The sequence below is a fragment of the Bombina bombina genome, chromosome 4 (genome assembly GCF_027579735.1).
Source record: "Bombina bombina isolate aBomBom1 chromosome 4, aBomBom1.pri, whole genome shotgun sequence".
Lineage (NCBI taxonomy): Eukaryota > Metazoa > Chordata > Amphibia > Anura > Bombinatoridae > Bombina > Bombina bombina.
In genome coordinates, this window is record NC_069502.1 from 555,090,983 (window position 1) to 555,116,221 (window position 25,239).

The window sequence follows — 25,239 nt, forward strand, 5'->3', positions numbered from 1 at the left end:
AAAAGAAAAATTTGGGTTTCATATCCCTTTAAACAATCTAGATTTTAAACTATTCCATAAGGCTACAGCTTTATGTTAAAATGAAAACCAAATCTCAGTTGTACTTACATCTGATTTTTAGCTGCTTGCCTCTGAGCTTTCCGTTCTTTCCTTTTCTGGTCTGGTGGTTTCGCAAAAACTATTTCGATTCGCTCGCCTTCCAAATCTTTGCCATTCATTTCATCTATTGCCTATATCAATAGTCAAATAATATTTACAGGCTTACAATTATTCAGGAAAATGTGACATACTAGAGGACATTCAATTCAAAATAATCCCCCCAAAAATAGTGCCGCCATGTTAAAATCTATCTTTCACTGCATTCCAGTGCTGACATTTGCACATGTGCAGCAACTCACTGGTACCTGAAGGAAAGCTAGGTTCCAAAATGGCGGCACCCATTAGAGGTTGGTGCGTGAAATGTATTTAGTGTTTAATGGTCCTTTAAAACAGCTTAGAATGCTCCTTCAGACATCCCAATGCCGTCTAAAATTTCAAGATTGCTGTACAGCCCATAAGGTGGCTGCCAACTGACCCCTACCTTACCAAATGAGCATGTTTATGGCTCAAGCTGTCTTCCTGCTGCAAATGCTCAAGTGTTATCCCTTAGAACATAGAAATATTTGCCTCTTGTTTATAAAGATTTGTTTAACAATCGCTGCCAGCAACAACAATTAACCCCTTAACGACACGCGTTGTACAGGGTACGTCTTGCACAAACTGGTCTTTAAAGACCAGCGACGTACCCTGTACGACGTTGGGGTTGAAAGCGGCTGGAAGCGATCCTGATCGCTTCCAGCCGCTTTCCGGTTATTGTAGTGATGCCTCGATATTGAGGCATCACTGCAATAACATTTTTCCCCATCCGATGCAGAGAGAGCCACTCTGTGGCCCTCTCTGCACCGGACATCGATGCCGCGATCGTTGGTGGGTGGGAGCAAACGTGGGAGGCGGGTGGGCGGCCATCGATGACTTACCAATGTGCATCGGTGGGCGGGATCGTGGGCGGTGTTGCTGGGGGCGCGCACGGACGCGCGCGCGTGCACAGGGGAGGCGGGCGGGCGCGTGCACGGGGAGGGAGCGGGTGGGAACCGTTACACTATGGAACAGTGCGGTTTGTATTTAGAGGGAGAGAGGGGGAATAAATGTTTTATAAATAAGTTAATCTAAGTGATCTGGGAGGGGGTGGGGGTTTAGTCTTGGGGGGGGAAGCTACACTACAGAAAAGTGGGGAAAAAATAAAAAAAATATACATTTTTTTTGTAAACTGGGTACTGGCAGACAGCTGCCAGTACCCAAGATGGCTCCCAATAATGTAGAGGGGGAGGGTTAGAGAGCTGTTTGGGGGGGGGGGGGGGATCAGGGAGGTTTGGGGCTAAGAGGGATCCTACACAGCAGCATATGTAAATATGCTCCAAAAAAAAAAAGAAAAAAAAAAAAAAAGATACCTTTTATTTTAGTACTGGCAGACTTTCTGCCAGTACTTAAGATGGCGGGCACAATTGGTGGGTGGGGGAGGGAAGAGAGCTGTTTGGGAGGGATCAGGGGGTCTGATGTGTAAGGTGGGAGGCTGATCTCTACACTAAAGCTAAAATTAACCCTGCAAGCTCCCTACAAGATCCCTAATTAACCCCTTCACTGCTAGACATAATATAGGTGTGATGTGCAGCGGCATTTAGAAGCCTTCTAATTACCAAAAAGCATTGCCAAAGCCATATATGTCTGCTATTTCTGAACAAAGGGGATACCAGAGAAGCATTTACAACCATTTGTGCCATAATTGCACAAGCTGTTTGTAAATAATTTCAGTGAGAAACCTAAAATTGCGAAAAAAATTACGTTTTTTTTAATTTGATCGCATTTGGCGGTGAAATGGTGGCATTAAATATACCAAAATGGGCCTAGATCAATACTTTGGGTTGTCTACTACACTACACTAAAGCTAAAATTAATTCTACAAGCTCCCTACATGCTCCCTAATTAACCCCTTCACTGCTGGGCATAAAACACGTGTGGTGCGCAGTGGCATTTAGCAGCCTTCTAATTACCAAAAAGCAACGCCAAAGCCATATAAGTCTGCTATTTCTGAACAAAGGGGATCCCAGAGAAGCACTTACAACCATTTATGCCATAATTGCACAAGTTGTTTGTAAATAATTTCTGTGAGAAACCTAAAGTTTGTGAAAAAATTTGTGAAAAAGTGAACATTTTTTTTTATTTGATCGCATTTGGCGGTGAAATGGTGGCATGAAATATACCAAAATGGGCCTAGATCAATACTTTGGGATGTCTTCTAAAAAAAAATATATACATGTCAAGGGATATTTAGGTATTCCTGACAGATATCAGGGTTCCAATGTAACTAGCGCTCATTTTGAAAAAAAGTGGTTTTGAAATAGCAAAGTGCTACTTGTATTTATTGCCCTATAACTTGCAAATAAAGCAAGGAACATGTTAACATTGGGTATTTCTAAACTCAGGACAAATTTTAGAAACTATTTAGCATGGTTGTTTTTTGGTGGTTGTAGATGTGTAACATATTTTGGGGGTCAAAGTTAGAAAAAGTGTGTTTTTTTCCATTTTTTCCTCATATTTTATAATATTTTTAATAGTAAATTATAAGATATGATGAAAATAATGGTATCTTTAGAAAGTCCATTTAGTGGTGAGAAAAACGGTATATAATATGTGTGGGTACAGTAAATGAATAAGAGGAAAATTACAGCTAAACACAAACACTGCAGAAATTTTTAAAATAGCCCTGGTCCTTAAGGGAAAGAAATTGAAAAATGGCCTTGTCCTTAAGGGGTTAAAAGCTTTGTTTAGACTGGTGTGCTAGCAGTTTCAGTGCTGCAACAAAGTGCTGTCTGACCGGGACGCCAGGCAGATCGAATGATTCATGGAGCCCACTTATGAAAAAGTATGATATATATAGTAGACAGGACTTGGGGGTGACCAGAAGAACCTTCTAAGTGATTATTTCCAAAGTTTTTTATTTTTTATTTATTCTTGTAGCTATAAAAGTAATTCATACATTACTTTCAAAGAGTGTACATTGCTGATTTAAAGTATATCTTGCTCAATATTTACTGTCCTATTAATTAAAAACATTGAATATTGCAATACACATTTTTGCTTTGTATTTACTTTAAAATATTTCTGAAAATTCTACTTGTTCCACTCCACCCAGAGAGGATGGACCTCAACTAACCCCTTTCCCTCCATAAGGTTCCTTAGTTATGCTTTCCAATAATGGGGATTATCAGTGTTACTGCTATTATAATTTTGCTTGTAATGAAAAGATACTAGGTGTGGACATACATGTAGAACAGAGATAAGCACAATAGCCTAAATTTTAGCACCTAGGAATGATAGTGTATATAAATAGGAACAAGTCAAATACAAGCAGATAAACATATGTAGATGTATATAGGGATTATAAATTTATTTGGTTCCATTTAAAAAAAGGCATGCTTATAAAATGATAATTCACTGAGCAGAATCTGTGCTAATCCACCTTAAGGAAGACAAGAAATTAAGTGACAATTGCTTGCCTGATGAACTTTCCTCATAAAAAACAGCATTTCTGGCAGTTATAATGGGGTGCAAAACAAATTGAAAGGGACAGTATACACCAATTTTCATTTAACTGCATGTAAGCCACTACTATAAAGAAGAATATGCACAGATACTGATAAAAATCCAGTATAAAACCTCTGAGGAGGGCTGAGAAAGCAGTTAGAGCAGGACCCCCCCCTTGCATACCATACAACCCATTACACAACCAGGACACCAGTATACATTTAAAAGTTGGGGTTTGGTTAGGAGTAGGAAAGTCAACAATGTTTTTGAAGAAAAAGAAAAAAAAATGCTTACCTGATAAATTTCTTTCTTTACGGATATGGAGAGTCCACAACGTCATTTAATTACTAGTGGGAATATAACTCCTGGCCAGCAGGAGAAGTCAAAGAGCAACACAGCAAAGCTGTTAAGTGTCGCTCCCCTGCCCATAATCCCGTCAGACTGAAAGGAAGATGGAAAAAAAAGACGACCACAAAGGTGTAAAATTGCCTGAGGTTTAGTCAAAAACAACAGTATTAAAATAAGGGTGGGGTCGTGGACACTATATCCGGAAATAAATATTTATCAGGTAAGCATACATGTTTTCTTTCCTAAGATAAGGAGAGACCACAAAGTCATCAATTACTAGTGGGAACCAATACTCAAGCTAGAAGACACAGGGAAAACAAGACAGGCAGACCTAAACAGAAGGCACCACCGCTTGAAGAATCCGTCTCCCAATAGAGGCCTCGGCCAAGGCAAAAGAATCAAATTTGAAAAAAAAAACGTATGCAGAGAAAACCAAGGTGCAGTGCAGCCTTGCAAATCTGGTCTCTGCAAAAAAAAAAAAAAAAAAAAATTCTACTTCTCAACCAGAAAGAAAGAAAAGCTGTAGCTTTCTGAACTTTACATTTTCCAGAGAAACAAACAGGACAGAGAACTGGCAAAAATCCTTAGTGGCCTGTAGGAAGAAATTTAGAGCATGCACAACACCCAAGTTGTGCAACAAACTATCTTTATGAGGAGGATTAGGACATAGATAAAGATTACTAACAGAAACCACCTTATCGGCATGAAAGATAAGGTAAGTCGAATCACACTGCAAAGCCGAGAGTTCTGAGACCCTCCGAGCAGAAGAGATAGCAATAACAAAACCTTCCAAGATAACAACTTAATATCTATGGAATGCAATGTCTCAAACGAAAAAAAAATTGAACATCTGGCACATCAACCAGATGCTTGTGAAACAGAAAAGATAATGCAGAAATCTGACCATTCAGGGAATCGACTGACAATCCCATGTCCACACCTTCTTGAAGACAAAATCCTAGGAATCCTGACCCTACTCCATGAGTTGCCCATGGATTCACCCCAATAAAGGTATTTACGCCAAACCTTATGGAAAATATTTCTAGTAACAGGCTTGAGAGCCTGGGTCATGGTCTCAATGACCAACTCAGAAAAACCACGCTTAGGCAGAACTAAGCATTCAATCTCCAAGCAGACCGTTTAAGAGAAACAAGATTTCGATGAAGGAATGGACCCCGAATTAGAAGGTCCTTCCTCAAAGGCAACCTCCAAGGTGGAAGAGAGGACATCTTCCCTAGGTCTGTTTACCAGATCTCCTGCGAGGCCATGCAGGAGCTATTAGAACTACAGATGCTCTCTCCTATTCGTTACGAGCAATGAATTGTGGAAGGAGCGCAAATGGAGGAAACAGGAATGCTAGACCGAAATCCCAAGAAAGCTTGGCGTTCTGCCAAGACGTCATCAGATCCAACTCCGGCACCCCCCATTTGAGGGTTAACTTGGAGAACACCTCCGGATGGAGAGCCCACTCGCCGGGATGAAATGTTTATCTGCACAGGAATTCCGCTTCCCAGTGGTCCACACCAGGAATGTGGATGGCAGATAGACAGCAATTGTGAGCATCTGCCTACTGAACAATCCGAGCCACCTTTTGAATGGCTGAGGAAGTCAGAGTTCCTTCCTGGTGGTTGATGTAAGCCACTGAGGTGATATTGTCCGACTGCAACCTGATAAATCAGGCTAAGGACAACTGAGGTCAAATCAGAGCATTGTAAACAGCTCTCAACTGCAAAATATTAATGGGGAGAGCAGACTCCTCCCGAGTCCATAGTCCCTGCTCCTTTTAGGAGTCCCAGACTGCTCCCCAGCCCAGCAGGTTGGCGTCCGTGGTCACGATTACCCAGGAAGGTCTCCGGAAACATGTGCCCTGAGACAGATGATCCTGAGAAAGCAACCCAGGAAGAGAGTCTCATATATTGAGCCATTGAAAGCCGAACAGAATAGTGCAGTGAGAGGCAAGAATCTTAAGTTTTCTGTCAAATATTTTCATAGAAAGGGAATCTATTATGGTCCCTAAGAAAACTACCCTTGAAGCTGAAACAAGGGTCAGGAAGGATGCCACTGTAATTCCCCGAGAACTGATCACTGCCAAGAGAGCCCCCAGAACCTTTGAGAAAATTCTGGGAGCTGTGGCAAAGCCAAATGGAAGAGCCACAAACTGAAAGTGTTTGCCTAGAAAGGCGAATCTCAGGAACTTGTGATGATCCATGTGGAAGGGAACATAAAGATACGCATCCTTCAGGTCTATGGTTGTCATGAACTGACCCTCTTGACCAAAGGAAGAATGGAACAAATGGTTTCCATTTTGAAGGATGGTACTCTGAGAAACTTGTTTAGACACTTTAGTTCTAGAATAGGTCGAAAAGTTACCTCTTATTCGGGAACCACAGATTCGAATAGAATCCTAGACCCTGTTCCCTTACAGGAACTGGAACTATCACACAATGGGAAGAAAGATCCTGAACGCAACAGAAGAATACCTCTCTTTATCTGGACTGCAAATAACCTTGAGAGGTGGAACCTGCCCCTGGGAGAAAAAGAGTTTTGAATTCTACCTTGTAACTCTGAGATACTATGTCCACAGCCCAGGGATCTGGGACATCTTGTATCCACGCTTGATAAAACAGAAAAAGATCGGGGGTAACCCTTTCATGCTGATTTAGACTCAGCTGCGGGTTTCTTAAATTGCGTCCCATTGTTCCAAGACTGAGTGGGTTTACAAGAAGACTTGGACTGTTCCTGCTTGGAAAAGGAAGACTTTCCTTTGAAGTTCCAAAAGGAGCAAAAATTACTCTGACGTCTTTAAAGGACCAGTAAAAACAGTAGATTTGCATAATCAACAAATGCAAGATAACAAGACAATACAATAGCATATACTCTGAATTTCAAATGAGTAGTAGATTATTTTCTAACACATTTCAAAGTTATGTATATTTCCACTCCCCTTGTACCATGTGATAACAATCAGCTAATAACAAATGCATATACGTATAGTCTGAGTTCTTGCACATGCTCAGTAGGAGCTGGTGACTCAAAAAAAAAAAAAAGTGTAAATATAAAAGACTGAACATTTTATTTAATGGAAGTAAATTGGAAAGTTGTTTAAAATTACATGCTGTATCTGAACCTTTAAGGTCTATTCTTCTTGTCTGGTAGTAGAAAACTTGATGAACATATGTCTTCATAAAATAAGTCCATTTTTTTGTCCATTGGATCATTAAAAGAACTGCTATCCTCTACAAGAATAGTAGTTCTCTAAGCCAGAGTAGAAAAGGCCCCTTCTACTTTAGGCACCATAAATCTTTAATGGTATCAGCGACAGGAAACATCTTTTTTAAAGACGGGGAAAAAAAGGTCTCCCCTGGCTTCTCCCATTCCTATGCAAAATTCTCTATTGAATGGTCTGGAACAGGAAACACTTCCACAGAGGAAGGAACATTATAGTATCTATTAAGTTTACTTGATTTCTTAGGGTTGACCACACCAGGAATATCAGTCGTCCAAAGTAGCCAAAACCTCCTTTAACAATACACTAAGGTGTTCATCTGATACTGAAGTTGTAACCTTCAGATTTAAGCTTGAAGGAATTACTGCCCAAATCTGAGATTTCACCCTCAGAGGCTACCGATGTACCCTGCTCATCAGACTTATGAGGGAGGGCAATCTGAGTAGCAGAGGTTGGAACAGAAACCTTTCTATCTAAATCTCTAATTTTCCTCTTGCGTTATCCCTTAAGCATAGGAAAAGCAGAATATACCAGAGCAGCAAATTCTGCAGGCAAATAAACTCCACCAGGAGGCTGAAAGTAATAGCAGGGCACTTTATGTGACGCCATTTAGGCTTGGGACGTTTGAGAAAGCAGCATTGCCTGAACAGCATCATCCTGAAAAACATTTGGCTCAGAGGGCAATAAGTTAACTTTATATTTTAGAGTTGTAGCTAAACATGAATCACAAAATTGCATGGACACAACAATATGGGCATCTAAGCACAAAAAAACATCTTCAGATTCCATGACCAAAACATAGCAAAAAGTCCCCAAAGAAATAAAAAAAAAAAGTTGAAAAAACTGTCAATTTAAATTTTTAAGAAACGTTATATGCGCAATAAACGCTATAAACTAAACTCCTAAAGTCACCTCTACACCTCAGATATACTGAGGTGCCTTACCGTACTCATTAGGAGAAAAACTGTGATACTTAGGGACCCAAAGCCAGAATTGACACAGAGCTACGCTTGCAGCAGCAAGCCAACACTGAGAACTGAAGAGGAATGGCGCCGCACCTCTCCGCATCAGTGAGGCATGTCACGTGACCTGCAAACCCGACACCGAACAGGAACTGTGCAGCAAGCTAAAGCGCGCGTTCCACTGTTGGGTTAATAAAAACTCTAAAAGCTTTTTACCATCTGCGACTAAACAGTCTCCCTAACCAGCCCGACTGTGCCTTAAAAAGGCCCAACCAACCGCAGCATTGTGAGCACCGCTGTGAAGCCACAACACGTAGCAATGCCAGATCCTTAAAATTCTGCCTGCTATATTCAAGGCTCAACTTACACACAAGCCCAACTGAATAATAAATACTGCGTCTCCAGTAAACAAACACAGCCCTGATACATACTATGAGCCCTCACATACAAAAGTGCCTGCACCTGCCCTTAATAAATACTGTAGAATAAAGGATTTACAAGTTCCAATAAATTTTGAAGAGTTAACTATTTTAGGATATCTAGGACCTCTGTATAGCTCTTCATAAAGTGCAGTTCTCATACCTAGAAGGAGAAAAGCACTTGGCTTACAAGGTGTGAAAGGAGACACTCCTTACAGTGACCTGTAGAAAAGAAAGAACAGAGTAAACCTACTCTGGCTTTCTATATTAGGGCAACAATATGATAGGAAAACTGAGCAAGGCCAACCTCACAAGTTCCTAACTGCTTTAAAGCCACCACTACTTGGCTGCAGAGATTGACGTGGACTACAGCTACACACAAAAAAACACAACATAATTTATGTAAGAACTTACCTGAAAAATTCATTTCTTTCATAGTGGCAAGAGTCTATGAGCTAGTGACGTATGGGATATAATAGACAAGATGTGGAAAACCATGAGTCACTAGAGAGGGAGGGATAACATAAAAGCTAAATCTGCGGAGAAATTAAATCCAAATAATTAAATTTTCTTTATAAAAACAAAACCCCACAAATCAAAAGGGCAGCCTGAAGAACCTATTAAAGGTGGCTTCCGAGGAAGCAAACATCAAAATGGTAACATTTTGTGAAAGTATGCAAAGAAGATAGTTACTGCTTTCCAAATTTGATCAACTGAAGCTTCATTCTTAAAAGCCCAAGAAGTGGCAACAGATCTAGTAGAATGAGCGAGCTGTAATTCTCTGAGACGGAGATTGCCCCGCCTCCAAATAAGCTTTGTGAATCAAAAGTTTCAACCAAGATGCCAAAGAAATGGCAGAGGCTTTCTGACCTTTCCTGGAACCAGAAAAAAACAACAAATAGACTAGAAGTCTTCCTGAAATCTTTAGTAGTCTCAACATAATATTTCAAAGCTCTTACCACATCCAAAGAATCTAGAGACCTTTCGATAGTATTCTTAGGATTAGGACACAAGGAAGGAACAACAAATTTCCCTATTGATGATGATAGAATTCACACAACTTTAGGTAAAAATGTAAATGAAGTCGGCAAAAAACTTTATCTTGATGGAAAATCAGATAAGGAGACTCACAAGAGAGCAGACAATTCGGAAACTCTTCTAGCGGAAGAGATAGCCAAAAGAAATAACACTTTCTAAGAAAGTAATTTAATATCCAGAGAATGCATAGGCTCAAAAGGAGGAGCCTGCAAAATCTTTAAAACCAAATTGAGACTCCAAGTAGGAGAAATAGATTTAACAGGTTTGATACGAATCAAAGCCTGAACAAAACCGTAAATGTCAGGAAGTTTAGCAATCTTTCTACGAAATAAGACAGAAATAGCAGAAATGTGTCCATTTGTCAAAGTATTTGCAGACAAACCCTTATCCAAACCATCCTGAAGAAACTGTAAAATCCTAGGAATTCTGAAAGAATGGCAGGATTATTATGAGTAGAAGACCATGAAATATAGGTTTTCCAAACACGATGATAAATTTTCCTTGAAACAGACTTGCAAGCCTGTATCATAGTGCTAATCACAGAGTCAGAGAAACCTCTATGACTAAGCGTTCAATTTCCATGCCTTTAAATTTAGAGATCCTGATGGAAAAAAACGGCCCTTGAGACTGGTCTGGCCTTAAAGGAAGTGGCCAAGGCTGGCAAGTGGATATCCGGACAAGATCCGCATACCAAAACCTGGTAAGGCCATGCTGGTGCTATCAGACACACATGAGATTGTTCCATTATGATTTTGGAGATCACCCTTGGGAGAAGAACCAGAGGTGGAAAAATATAAGCAGGTTGATAAAACCAAGGAACAGCTAAGGCACCCACCATCTCAGTCTGAGGATCCCTGGACCTGGAAAGTTATCGGGGGAAGCTTCTTGTTTAGATGAGAGGCCATCAGATCTATTTCTGGAATACCCCACATCTGTACAAGATGAAAAAACACAAATGGATGGAGAGACCACTCCCCCGGATGTAAAGTCTGACGGCTGAGATAATCCGCTTCCCAATTGTCTACACCTGGGATATGAATCAGAGATACTTTCATTGCTGAAGGACTGGGAGTCCCTCCTTGATGATTGACATATGCCACTGTTGTATTATTGTCTGTTTGAAAACGAATCTAAAGTTCTCTCTTCAATAGAGGCCAGGCATGAAGAGCTCTGAAAATAGCACTGAGTTCTAAAATATTGATTGGTAACCTTGCCTCTTGAGGTTTCCAAACCCCTTGTGCAGTCAGAGACCCCCAGACAGCTCCCCAACCTGTAAGACTTGCATCTGTTGTGATCACAGTCTAGGTAGGACGAACAAATGAAGCCCCTTGAATAATAAGGTGATGGTCCAACCACCAAGTCAGAGAGAGAGTCGAGTGTTGGAATTTAAGTATATCAGTTGTGATATTGGAGTATAATCCCTGCACTGTAGAGGCCTCATATGAAAACGAGCAAAGGGGATCGATGCTGCAGTCATGAGACCTAAAACCTCCATGCACATAACCACTGAAGGGAATGATAGAGACTGAAGGTTTAGACAAGCTAAAACTAACTTTGTCCCTTGTCTGTCGGAGAGTCATGGACACTATCTAGAAACTTAAAGGGACAGTATACACTCATTTTCATATAACTGCATGTAATATACACTACTATAAAGAATAAGATGCACAGATACGGATATAAAAATCCAGTATAAAACTGTTTAAAACGTACTTAGAAGCTTTCAGTTTAGCTCTGTTGAAAAGCCCACTGCAAGTGGGAAATAAGACACTTCCCCCCTCCCCCTTCTTTTGCATAAGAAAAGACCCTTTACACAAACAGGAGCAAGCTGGAGAAGGTAGCCTGACGGTATTCACATAAAACTTTGGGGCTTGGTTTGGAGTCTGAAAATCAGAGCAATGTTATTTAAAAATAAGCAAAATTATACATTTCTTAAAAAAACAAACTTTATGGGCTTTATAAATAGATAATCTACAAAACATTTATGCAAAGAAAAAATGAGTGTATAATGGCCCTTTAAAAAGGTGACCTTTGTCTGATGAATTAAACTCTTGTAAATTGACCCTCCAACCATGTCTTTAAAGAAACCACACTAGTTGTTTCATGTGAGATTCTGCTAAATGAAAGATTGAGACCGTACCAAGATATCGTCCAAATAAGGAAACACTGCAATACCCTGCTCTCTGAGTAGATAGAAGGGCACCAAGAAGTTTTGAAAAGATTCTCGGAGCTGTCACTAGGCCAAACGGAAGAGCGACAAATTGGTAATACTTGTCTAGAAAAGAGAATATCAGAAAACGATAGTGGTCTGGATGAATATGAAGATGAGCGTCCTGTAAGTCTACTGTGGACATGAAATGACCTTGCTGAACAAAAAGGCAGAATAGTCCTTATAGTCACCATCTTAAAAGTTGGGACTCTCTTGTAAAACTATTTAGAAATTTCAGATCCAGAATTGATTCCTGCAGAGGAACTGGAACAATCACCCCTGAAAAGCTCCAGGTCTGAAATGCATTAGCGAAAAGCCTGAGCCTTCACAGGGTTTGTTGGAACATGTGAAAGAATCTTCCCATGGGAGATCTTATTCTGAAACCTATTTGATACCCCTGAGAAACAATATTCTGAATCCACTAGTTTTGAACAGGGACTGTCCAAATATGTTTGAAACAATTTCAATCTGCCCCCCACCAGTTGAACTGGATTGAGGGCCGTACCTTCATGCAGTTTTAGGGGCTGGATTAGGTTTCTTGAAAGGCTGGGATTTATTCCAATTCGGAGATGGTCTCCAATTAGAGTCAGAGGCCTTAGGGGAAGGAAGGCGCCAAAAAAAAAAAAAAAAAAACTTTTGGTGCCAAAGAGAAATGACGCAACTCGCATCATAACAGGCGCAACAAAAAAATCACCTTGCGACAAAAAAGTCGCAGGAAATGACATGACTTGCGTCACTAGTAATAAAAATGTAATGCAAGGGATAAGAGTGCGCTCAGAAGAGCTCTACCATAAATGTGAAATATAAATGGAATAAAAACCAATTATATGTAAAATATTAATTTAATGAATTATTCTAAAAGTTAATTATACAATACAACACATTAATAACATGAACAAATGTAATATATAATAAGGTGCACCTTTTTTTCTATTACACAATTTAAACAGCAAAATGAAATTATGAGGTTTATTTCAGCGTGTTTCTTTTTGTCCATAAAGTTTTTTTGCAGCAATGCTTTTTTCAATATATTGCAACTTTTTCCAGTGATAATTGACACACGAGTGTGGCAGCAATGCTGTGGACAATGATTATATCATAAACTGACTTTTTCAAATAAAAGTGTACAAAATGCTTAAAAAACAGAATTTATGCTTACCTGATAAATTACTTTCTCCAACGGTGTGTCCGGTCCACGGCGTCATCCTTACTTGTGGGAATCTCTCTTCCCCAACAGGAAATGGCAAAGAGTCCCAGCAAAGCTGGCCATATAGTCCCTCCTAGGCTCCGCCCACCCCAGTCATTCGACCGACGGATAGGAGGAAAAAATAGGAGAAACTATAGGGTGCCGTGGTGACTGTAGTTAGAGAAAATAATTCATCAAACCTGATTAAAAAACCAGGGCGGGCCGTGGATAGGACACACCGTTGGAGAAAGTAATTTATCAGGTAAGCATAAATTCTGTTTTCTCCAACATTGGTGTGTCCGGTCCACGGCGTCATCCTTACTTGTGGGAACCAATACCAAAGCTTTAGGACACGGATGAAGGGAGGGAGCAAATCAGGTTACCTAAACAGAAGGCACCACGGCTTGCAAAACCTTTCTCCCAAAAATAGCCTCCGAAGAAGCAAAAGTATCAAATTTGTAAAATTTGGCAAAAGTGTGCAGTGAAGACCAAGTCGCTGCCTTACATATCAGATCAACAGAAGCCTCGTTCTTGAAGGCCCATGTGGAAGCCACAGCCCTAGTAGAGTGAGCTGTGATTCTTTCAGGAGGCTGCCGTCCGGCAGTCTCGTAAGCCAATCGGATGATGCTTTTAAGCCAAAAGGAAAGAGGTAGAAGTCGCTTTTTGACCTCTCCTTTTACCAGAATAGACGACAAACAGAGAAGATGTTTGTCTGAACTCTTTTGTAGCTTCTAAATAGAATTTTAGAGCACAGACTACATCTAAATTGTGTAGCAAACGTTCCTTCTTTGAAACTGGATTCGGACACAAAGAAGGTACAACTATCTCCTGGTTAATATTTTTGTTGGAAACAACCTTTGGAAGAAAACCAGGCTTAGTACGCAAAACAACCTTATCTGAATGGAACACCAGATAGGGCGGAGTACACTGCAGAGCAGATAACTCAGAAACTCTTCTAGCAGAAGAAATAGCAACCAAAAACAAAACTTTCCAAGATAACAACTTAATATCTATGGAATGTAAAGGTTCAAACGGAACCCCTTGGAGAACTGAAAGAACTAGATTTAGACTCCAGGGAGGAGTCAAAGGTCTGTAAACAGGCTTGATCCTAACCAGAGCCTGAACAAATGCTTGAACATCTGGCACAGCTGCCAGTCGTTTGTGTAGTAAGACAGATAAAGCAGAAATCTGTCCCTTTAGAGAACTCGCTGATAATCCTTTATCCAAACCTTCTTGTAGAAAGGAAAGGGTCTTAGGAATTTTTATCTTATTCCATGGGAATCCCTTGGATTCACACCAGCAGATATATCTTTTCCATATTTTATGGTAAATTTTTCTAGTTACCGGTTTTCTGGCTTGAACCAGAGTATCTATCACAGAATCTGAAAACCCACGCTTTGATAGAATCAAGCGTTCAATCTCCAAGCCGTCAGCTGGAGGGAGACCAGATTTGGATGTTCGAATGGACCCTGTACAAGAAGGTCCTGTCTCAAAAGGTAGCTTACATGGTGGAACAGATGACATATTCACCAGGTCTGCATACCAAGTCCTGCGTGGCCACGCAGGAGCTATCAAGATCACTGAGGCCCCCTCCTGCTTGATCCTGGCTACCAGCCTGGGAATCAGAGGAAACGGTGGAAACACATAAGCTAGGTTGAAGGTCCAAGGCGCTACTAGTGCATCCACTAGAGTCGCCTTGGGATCCCTGGATCTGGACCCGTAGCAAGGAACCTTGAAGTTCTGACGAGACGCCATCAGATCCATATCTGGAATGCCCCATAATTGAGTCAATTGGGCAAATATCTCCGGGTGGAGTTCCCACTCCCCCGGATGGAAAGTCTGACGACTCAGATAATACGCCTCCCAGTTTTCCACACCTGGGATGTGGATCGCAGATAGGTGGCAGGAGTGATCCTCCGCCCATTTTATTATTTTGGTCACTTCTTTCATCGCCAGGGAACTCCTTGTTCCCCCCTGATGATTGATATAAGCAACAGTCGTCATGTTGTCTGATTGGAATCTTATGAATCTGGCCTTTGCTAGTTGAGGCCAAGCCCTGAGAGCATTGAATATCGCTCTCAGTTCCAGAATGTTTATCGGGAGAAGAGACTCTTCCCGAGACCAAAGTCCCTGAGCTTTCAGGGATTCCCAGACCGCGCCCCAGCCCACTAGACTGGCGTCGGTTGTGACGATGACCCACTCTGGTCTGCGGAAGCTCATTCCCTGGGACAGGTGGTCCAGGGTTAGCCACCAACGGAGTGAGTCTCTGGTCTTCTGATCTACTTGAATCACTGGAGACAAGTCTGTATAGTCCCCATTCCACTGTTTCAGCATGCACAGTTGTAATGGTCTTAGATGAATTCGCGCAAAAGGAACTATGTCCATTGCTGCAACCATCAACCCTACTACTTCCATGCGTTTAGAAGTTTTGACTTTCTGACTTCTGTCAGGAAAATCCTCATTTCTAAAGAATCTATTATTGTTCCCAAGAAGGGAACTCTTGTCGACGGAGACAGGGAACTTTTTTCTATGTTCACCTTCCATCCGTGAGATCTGAGAAAGGCCAGAACGATGTCTGTGTGAGCCTTTGCAAGAGACGCTTGTATTAGAATGTCGTCCAAGTACGGTACTACTGCAATGCCCCTTGGTCTTAGAACCGCTAGAAGGGACCCGAGTACCTTTGTGAAAATCCTTGGAGCAGTGGCTAACCCGAATGGGAGGGCCACAAACTGGTAATGTTTGTCCAGAAAGGCGAACCTTAGGAACTGATGATGTTCTTTGTGGATAGGAATATGAAGATACTCATCCTTTAGATCCAACGGTAGTCATAAATTGACCTTCCTGGATTGTAGGTAGAATCGTTCGAATGGTTTCCATTTTGAACGATGGTACTCTGAGAAATTTGTTTAGGATCTTTAAATCCAGAATTGGTCTGAAAGTTCCCTCTTTTTTGGGAACTACAAACAGATTTCAGTAAAATCCCATTCCTTGTTCTGCCAATGGAACTGGGTGTATCACTCCCATCTTTAACAGGTCTTCTACACAATGTAAAAATGCCTGTCTCTTTATTTGGTTTGAGAATAAGTGAGACATGTTGAACCTTCCCCTTGGGGGTAGTTCCTTGAATTCCAGAAGATAACCCTGAGAAACTATTTCTAGTGTCCAGGGATCCTGAACATCTCTTGCCCAAGCCTGAGCAAAGAGAGAGAGTCTGCCCCCTACTAGATCTGGTCCCGGATCGGGGGCTACTCCTTCATGCTGTTTTGTTAGCAGCAGCAGGCTTCTTGGCCTGCTTACCCTTGTTCCAGCCTTGCATCGGTTTCCAGGCTGGTTTGGTTTGTGAAGCATTACCCTCTTGCTTAGAGGATGCAGAATTAGAGGCCGGTCCGTTCCTGAAATTACGAAAGGAACGAAAATTAGACTTATTCTTGGCTTTGAAAGGCCTATCTCGTGGGAGGGCGTGGCCCTTTCCCCCAGTGATGTCTGAGATTACCTCTTTCAATTCTGGCCCAAAGAGAGTTTTACCCTTGAAGGGGATATTAAGCAATTTTGTCTTGGATGATACATCCGCTGACCAAAACTTTAGCCAAATCGCTCTGCGCGCCACAATTGCAAACCCTGAATTTTTCGCCGCTAATCTAGCTAATTGCAAAGCGGCATCTAAAATAAAAGAATTAGCCAACTTAAGTGCGTGAACTCTGTCCATAACCTCATATGGAGTCTCTCTACTGGAGCGACTTTTCTAGTTCCTCGAACCAGAACCACGCTGCTGTAGTGACAGGAACAATGCACGAAATGGGTTGCAGAAGGTAACCTTGCTGTACAAAAATCTTTTTAAGCAAACCCTCCAATTTTTTATCCATAGGGTCTTTGAAAGCACAATTATCCCTCGATAGGAATAGTAGTGCGCTTGTTTAGAGTAGAAACTGCCCCCTCGACCTTAGGGACTGTCTGCCATAAGTCCTTTCTGGTGTCGACCATAGGAAATAATTTCTTAAATATAGGAGGGGGGACAAAAGGTATGCCGGGCTTCTCCCACTCCTTATTCACTATGTCCGCCACCCGCTTGGGTATAGGAAAAGCGTCGGGGTGCACCGGAACCTCTAGGAACTTGTCCATCTTGCATAATTTTTCTGGAATGACCAGGTTGTCACAATCATGCAGAGTAGATAACACCTCCTTAAGCAGTGCGCGGAGATGCTCTAATTTAAATGTCACAACATCAGGTTTAGCCTGTTGAGAAATTTTTCCTGAATCTGAAATTTCCCCATCTGACAAAACCTCCCTCATGGCCCCTTCAGATTGGTGTGAGGGTATGACAGAGCAATTATCATCAGCGCCCTCCTGCTCTTCAGTGTTTAAAACAGAGCAATCGCGCTCTCTCTGATATGTAGGCATTTTGGATAAAATATTTGCTATGGAGTTATCAATTACTGCCGTCAATTGTTGCATAGTAATAAGCATTGGCGCGCTAGAAGTACTAGGGGCCTCCTGCGTGGGCAAAACTGGCGTAGACACAGAAGGAGATGATGTAGAACTATGACTACTCCCTTCATCTGATGAAACATCTTGGGCAATTTTACTATCTGTGGCAGTACTGTCCTTACTTTGTTTGGACGCTATGGCACAATTATCACACAATTTTGAAGGGGGAGACACATTGACTTTCATACATATAGAACATAGCTTATCTGAAGGTACAGACATGTTAAACAGGCTTAAACTTGTCAATAAAGCACAAAAACCGTTTTAAAACAAAACCGTTACTGTCTCTTTAAATTTTAAACAGTGCACACTTTATTACTGAATATGTGAAAATATATGAAGGAATTGTTCAAAATTCACCAAATTTTCACCAGTGTCTTAAAGCATTAAAAGTATTGCACACCAAATTTCAGAGCTTTAACCCTTAAAATAAAGAAACCGGAGCCGGTTAAAGTTTTAACCCCTCTACAGTCCCAGCTACAGCCTTTGCTGCAACTTTACCAAACCCAGGGGGGAATACGATACCAAATGAAGCCTTCTAGGAACCTTTCCAACAACTTTCAGATCCCCACACATGCATCTGCATGTCTTGCTCTCAAAAGTAACTGCGCAGTAATGGCTCGAAAATGAGGCTCAGCCTACAACTGCGAAGGCCCTTCCTGACTGAAAAGGTTTCTAACTCAGTGCCCGACGTTAAAAAACGTTCCCCAAGCTTATAAGTGTGAATTACAAGCATAAACATGTATAAAATGCTCAAATAAAGCAATCGATTTTGCCCATAAAAGTGTCTACCAGTTTTACAGCCCATATTAAGCCCTTTATTCTGTTTGAGACTAAGAAAATGGCTTACCGGTCCCCATGAGGGGAAATGACAGCCTTCCAGCATTACACAGTCTTGTTAGAAATATGGCTAGTCATACCTTAAGCAGAAAAGTCTGCTAACTGTTTACCCCAACTGAAGTTACTTCATCTCAACAGTCCTATGTGGAAACAGCAAACGATTTTAGTTACTGCTGCTAAAATCATCTTCCTCTCACAAACAGAAATCTTCATCTTTTTCTGTTTCAGAGTAAATAGTACATACCAGCACTATTTTAAAATAAACTTTTGACAGTAGAATAAAAAACTACAACTAAACACCACATACTCTTAACCATCTCCGTGGAGATGTTGCCTGTGCAACGGCAAAGAGAATGACTGGGGTGGGCGGAGCCTAGGAGGGACTATATGGCCAGCTTTGCTGGGACTCTTTGCCATTTCCTGTTGGGGAAGAGATATTCCCACAAGTAAGGATGACGCCGTGGACCGGACACACCAATGTTGGAGAAATGTAGTTTAGCTTATTTTTAAACAGCATTCCCAGGTAGGCTATATAAATGGATCTACAAAAAAAAAAAAAAGAAAAAAAAAAAAAAAGTGTACAACGTCCCTTTAACCATGCACTATGGTTATTGTTATACATATACAGTCCTTGGCACTTGACTTTTTTTTAATAGTTTTTTTTATTATTTTTAATTAATTGTAATATGTACCAAATTCAACCTGTATATCTATATATGTTATTTTAAGAGCAGACTAGATAGTTTTTTCCCTAACCTTATAGCTGATTATTTACACACACATATATACAAATATATATACACATATATATATATATACATATATATATATATATACATATATATATATATATATACATATATATATATATATATATATACATACACATATATACATATATATATACACACACACATATATATATATATATATATACATATACACACACACACATATATATATATATATATATATATATATATACATATACACACACACACACATATATATATATATATATATATATATACACACATATATTACATACACACACATATACATATTATATATACACACACAAAAATACATATATATACGCACATATATACATAAAAAGTCTACACAACCCTGTTAAAATGTCAGGTTTCTGTGATGTAAAAAAAAAAAAATGACATAGAAATCATTTCAGAACTTTGTCCACCTTTATGTGACCTATAAACTGTACAACTCAATTGGAAAAACAAACTGAAATCTTTTAGTTAGAGGAAAGAAAAAATATAAAAATAAAATATGGTTGCATAAGTGTGCATACCCTTAAACTAATACTTTGTTGAAGCACCTTTTGATTTTATTACAGCACTCAGTCTTTTTGGGTATAAGTCTATCAGCATGGCACATTTTGACTTGGCAAGATTTGCCTACTCTTCTTTGCAAAAACACTCCAAATCTGTCAGATTGCGAGGACCTCTCCTGTGCACAGCCCTCTTCAGATCACCCCACAGATTTTCAATCAGATTCAGGTCTGGGCTCTGACTGGGCCATTCCAAAATTTTAATCTTCTGGTGAAGCCATTCCTTTGTCGATTTGGATGTATGCTTTGGGGTGTTGTTCCCCTTCATGTTCAGCTTTCTAGCAGAAGCCTGAAGGTTTTGTGCCAATATTAACTGGTATTTGGAAATGTTCATAATTCCCTCTAGCTTAACTAAGGCCCCAGTTCAAGCTGAAGAAAAACAGCCCCAAAGCATGATGCCGACACCACCATGCTTCACTGTGGGTATTGTGTTCTTTTGGTGATGCGCAGTGTTTCTGCGCCAAACATCTTTTGGAATTATGGCCAAAAAGTTCAACCTTGGTTTCATCAGACCATAACACCTTTTCCCACATGCTTGCTTTTTGGAGACCTCAGATGTGTTTTTGCAAAATGTAGCCTGACTTGGATGTTTTTCTTCGTAAGAAAAGGCTTTCGTCTTGCCACTCTACCCCATAGCCCAGACATATGAAGAATACGTGAGATTGTTGTCAGATTTACCACACAGCCAGTACTTGCCAGATATTCCTGCAGCTCATTTAATGTTGCTGTAGGCCTCTTGGTAGCCTCCCAGACCAGTTTTCTTCTTGTCTTTTAATCAATTTTGGAGGGACGTCCAGTTCTTGGTAATGTCACTGTTGTGCCATATTTTCTTCACTTGATGACTGTCTTCACTGTGTTCCATGGTATATTTAATGCCTTGGAAATTCTTTTGTACCCTTCTCCTGACTGATACCTTTTAACAATGAGATCCCTCTGATGCTTTGGAAGCTCTCTGTGGACCATGGCTTTTGCTGTGGGATGTGACTAAGAAAATTTCAGGAAAAACCAACTAGAGCAGCTTAACTTTATTTGGGGTTAATCAGAGGCACTTTAAATTATGGCAGGTGTATGCCGACTCCTATTTAACATGATTTTGAATGTGGTTGCTTAATTCTGAACACAGCTACATCCCCCACACTTATGCAACCACATTATTTTTGTTTTCTTCCCTCCACCTAAAATACTTCAGTTTGTTTTTCAATTGAGTTGTACAGTTTATAGGTCACATTAAAGGTGGAAAAAGTTCTGAAATGATTTATCTTTGCCTCATTTTTTTTTTACATCACAGAAACCTGACATTTTAACAGAGGTGTGTAGACTTTTTATATCGAGTGCGTATATATATGTATATATGTATATATATATATATATATGTGTGTGTGTGTGTGTGTGTGTGTGTGTGAGCTGCGGCTTAAAAATTGGACAAACAGTTGTGTTAATGTAAAGTTTTAGTCTGAAGTTTATATTTGTAACACTCAATAAGTATGTGGATTTTATTTTAAATATAGGGAAAAATTAGATTTTTTTTATCCTGTTAATCGAAAAAAATAATCGTCCGATTGATTATGAAAATAGTTAGTTGCAGCCCTATTTGCATGTAATATACAGTAACTCAAATTCCCCCCCCCCCCCCCCATTGCCTTGTTTATGGACTGTATCATGCAAGATCCAGAACACCAACCATGCAATATCCTACTCAAACTGCTAGATCATTGCAGGAGCTCAATTAAATTGGTCAATGACTGACCCCAATGAACATTTTGAATGCAAATATTTTGCCTATGCTTAGAGAGACTATTATCCCATCTGCCAATGTCCATAGGGTTTCATAAAAAAATGTTCTAGATGAAGACTACATTTTATGTATGTCAAAGTCAACTCACCTTAACTGCACCAACTCTCTCATCAAAATGAATAAAAGCATAATCTTTAAGTTTTTTGACCCGCTCCAATTTACCAAACTGGCCAAATGCCTTTTCTAGGATTTCTTCTGTAACAGTATTTGAAAGGTTGCGTACAAACAAAACCTTAACCTGAAAAGAAAAAATAAATTGGCTTTGTTTGGACATACAGTAAACTGGAATGGGGACGCAGGGTAAATCAGCATACCTAAAACGCCAAAAACAAATAATTCACAGTGGCAACATTCACTTTCAATATGTAACTGTGGTACAGTGCAGTTGATATGTTTAGAAATCTAAACCAGCAGGTGCTGTTCATGAACAGCAATTAAACATGTAACTGCTTCTGTTATATACAATAAAGGAACATTGACTTTTGCAAGTGTATTTGCGATGATAGAGATGCTCGCTAGAGATGCTCGCTAGAGAGCGTGCGGCCCGCACTGGAAAGCAATAGAGATGCTCGCTAGAGAGCGCGCTAAAGCTAGAACTCTAAAGATAGAGAGATATATATAGATAAAGATTGCTTCATTCCTCCGCCTGCATCCAATACTTTAACAGATTGATGCCTCGGGGCACGCAACGATTGGATGAAGCCGATTAGTTTACCATCTCTAAATGGCAAATAATTTTAATGACTTAAAGTACCCCTGTTTATATGAATGATTTCATATACGCTGTAGTACATCTTAAAACTTTACAATCACTTTTAAAAAAGGTATATCAAATCCAAAATGTTCCTTTCCTGATTCCGATAGAGCATGCAATTTTAAACAACTTTCTAATTAACTTCTATTATCAATTTCTCTTTGTTGGCTTGGTGTCTTTGGTTGAAAAGCAGGGACAAATGCTTAGGAGCTGGACTATTTCTAGAGCACTATATGGCAACAGTTTAGCAAGAGCACTTGATAACAGCACTACTTCTTGCCATGTAGTACTTCAGATGCCTACCTAGGTATTTTCAAAACAGAATATCATGGTAACTAAGCAAATTTGATAATATTAATAAATTTAACGTCCCTTCAAGTCAGCTCTCAGGCACTATTGTGCTGCAAAATGCATACTCTTATCAATAATGAACTAGCAGTATGTGCTCTCTTCATATGAATAAAGGATTATATTTTGTTATCCTTGCACAACACATACTCTTTAGGTTTTAATACTTAATGGGAAAGAAAAAAAGGATAATACTGTGCATTAGCCAGTGCTAAGCAGCAGTATTACATTATCATACCCATATTAGCGCACACACTCTTGGTGCCAAACTGGGTAAGTGTGGGGGAGGGAGGGATGCCACAGCAGCCTTTTTTCAACACACTTTACACTGCAATTACTGGATTGTAGTTACCTTTGCCATGACCTCTGGATCAGGATCTTCAATAGGGTCAGCCCATTCCACAGTCACAACATTTCCCCAAACTTTTACTTTGCCACTCATTAATCTACGCCTTGCCTGAGCAGCAGTTTTATGATCTTCATATTCCAAAAAGCAAAAACCTCTATTCTTTTTTTTATCATCTGGTTGATGATATAAGATGACATCAGTAAGACCCTCTGAAAAGGAGCAAAAATTCAAGGGTGTCAGATCCACAGTAAATTAAGATGTATATATTTTACACAAACAGATAAACATCAATACAAAAGACTGTTCCAAGTAAGCAGAAGTATACATTTGAACACCATTGAACATTAAAAGCGACACAAACCCCCACATTTTTAATTTTGTGATTCAGATAAAACATACAATTTTAAATAACTTTTTAATTTATGCTTACCAGATAAATTCCTTTCATTCCGGATAGGGAGAGTCCACGGCTTAATTCCTCTCTGTTGAGAAATACAACACCTGGTCACCAGGAGGCGGCAAAGTCAACCCAGCCAAAGGCTTAAATATCCCTCCCACTTCCTCATTACCCCAGTCATTCTGCCGAGGGAACAAGGAAAAGTAGGAGAAATATCAGGGTATAAATGGTGCCAGAAGAATAAGAAATAGGGGACCGCCATTAGACAAGAAAAAACAGACGGGGGTCGTGTACTCTTTATCCGGAAGAAAACATAATTTATGTAAGAACTTACCTGATAAATTAATTTCTTTCATATTGGCAAGAGTCCATGAGCTAGTGACGTATGGGAAATACAATCCTACCAGGAGGGGCAGTTTCCCAAACCTCAAAATGCCTATAAATACACCCCTCACCACACCCACAAATCAGATTAACGAATAGCCAAGCAGTGGGGTGATAAAGAAAGGAGTAGAAAGCATCAACAAAAGAAATTTGGAAATTGTGCTTTATACAAAAAAGCATAACCACCATAAAAAGGGTGTCCTCATGGACTCTTGCCAATATGAAATAAATTAATCAGGTAAGTTCTTACATAAATTATGATATCTTTCATGTAATTGGCAAGATTTCATGAGCTAGTGACGTATGGTATAGCAATACCCAAGATGTGGAACTCCACGCAAGTCACTAGAGAGGGAGGGATAAAAATAAAAACAGCCATTTTCCGCTGAAAAAATTAATCCACAACCCAAAAAAAAAAAAAAAAAAAAAAAAAAAAAAAAAAGGAGGACCACCAAGTTGCCGCTTTGCAAATCTGATCAACTGAAGCTTCATTCTTAAAAGCCCACGAAGTGGAGACTGATCTAGTAGAATGAGCTGTAATTCTCTGAGGCGGGGCCTGACCCGACTCCAAATAAGCTTGATGAATCAAAAGTTTCAACCAAGAAGCCAAGGAAATAGCAGAAGCCTTCTGACCTTTCCTAGGACCAGAAAATAAAACAAATAGACTGGAAGTCTTCCTGAAATCTTTAGTAGCTTCCACATAATATTTCAAAGCTCTTACCACATCCAAAGAATGTAAGGATCTTTCCAAAGAATTCTTAGGATTAGAACACAAGGAAGGGACAACAATTTCTCTACTAATGTTGTTAGAATTCACAACCTTAGGTAAAAATTGAAAAGAAGTCTGCAAAACTGCCTTATCCTGATGAAAAATCAGAAAAGGAGACTCACAAGAAACAGCAGATAGCTCAGAAACTTTTCTAGCAGAAGAGATAGCCAAAAGGAACAACACTTTCCAAGAAAGTAGTTTAATGTCCAAAGAATGCATAGGCTCAAATGCAGGAGCCTGTAAAGCCTTCAGAACCAAATTAAGACTCCAAGGAGAAATTGATTTAATGACAGGCTTAATACAAACTAAAGCCTGTACAAAACAGTGAATATCAGGAAGTATAGCAATCTTTCTGTGAAATAAAACAGAAAGAGCAGAGATTTGTCCCTTCAAGGAACTTGCAGACAAACCCTTACCCAAACCATCCTGAAGAAACTGTAAAATTCTAAGAATGCCAAGAGAATTTATGAGAAGAACACCATGAAATGCAAGTCTTCCAAACTCTATAATAAATCTTTCTAGAGACAGATTTACAAGCTTGTAACATAGCATTAATCACTGAGTCAGAGAAACTTCTATGACTTAGTACTAAGCGTTCAATTTCCATACCTTCAAATTTTATGATTTGAGATCCTGATGGAAAAACGGACCTTGAGACAGTAGGTCTGGCCTTAACGGAAGTGGCCAAGGCTGGCAACTGGACATCCGAACCAGATCCGGATACCAAAACCGGTGTCCACCTCCATAGGAGGCAAAGT

General features: G+C 39.9%; 1 protein-coding gene across 11 annotated transcripts in view; it reads right to left on the reverse strand.

Moving 5' to 3' along the window:
• The window catches only part of SYNCRIP (synaptotagmin binding cytoplasmic RNA interacting protein), a 73,833-nt gene that overhangs the window by 14,610 nt on the left and 33,984 nt on the right, over positions 1-25,239 (reverse strand). For all 11 annotated transcript variants that reach the window (XR_008402021.1, XR_008402024.1, XR_008402023.1 and 8 more), the window contains 3 exons: positions 22,935-23,140; positions 21,569-21,718; positions 109-230 (listed from right to left, as the gene is read on the reverse strand). Coding sequence is in view for 8 of the 11 variants with exons in the window: in XM_053710496.1 (XP_053566471.1) it covers positions 109-230; positions 21,569-21,718; positions 22,935-23,140 (478 nt within the window). In the remaining 3 variants the exon portion in view is untranslated. The remainder of the gene's footprint in view (positions 1-108; positions 231-21,568; positions 21,719-22,934; positions 23,141-25,239) is intronic.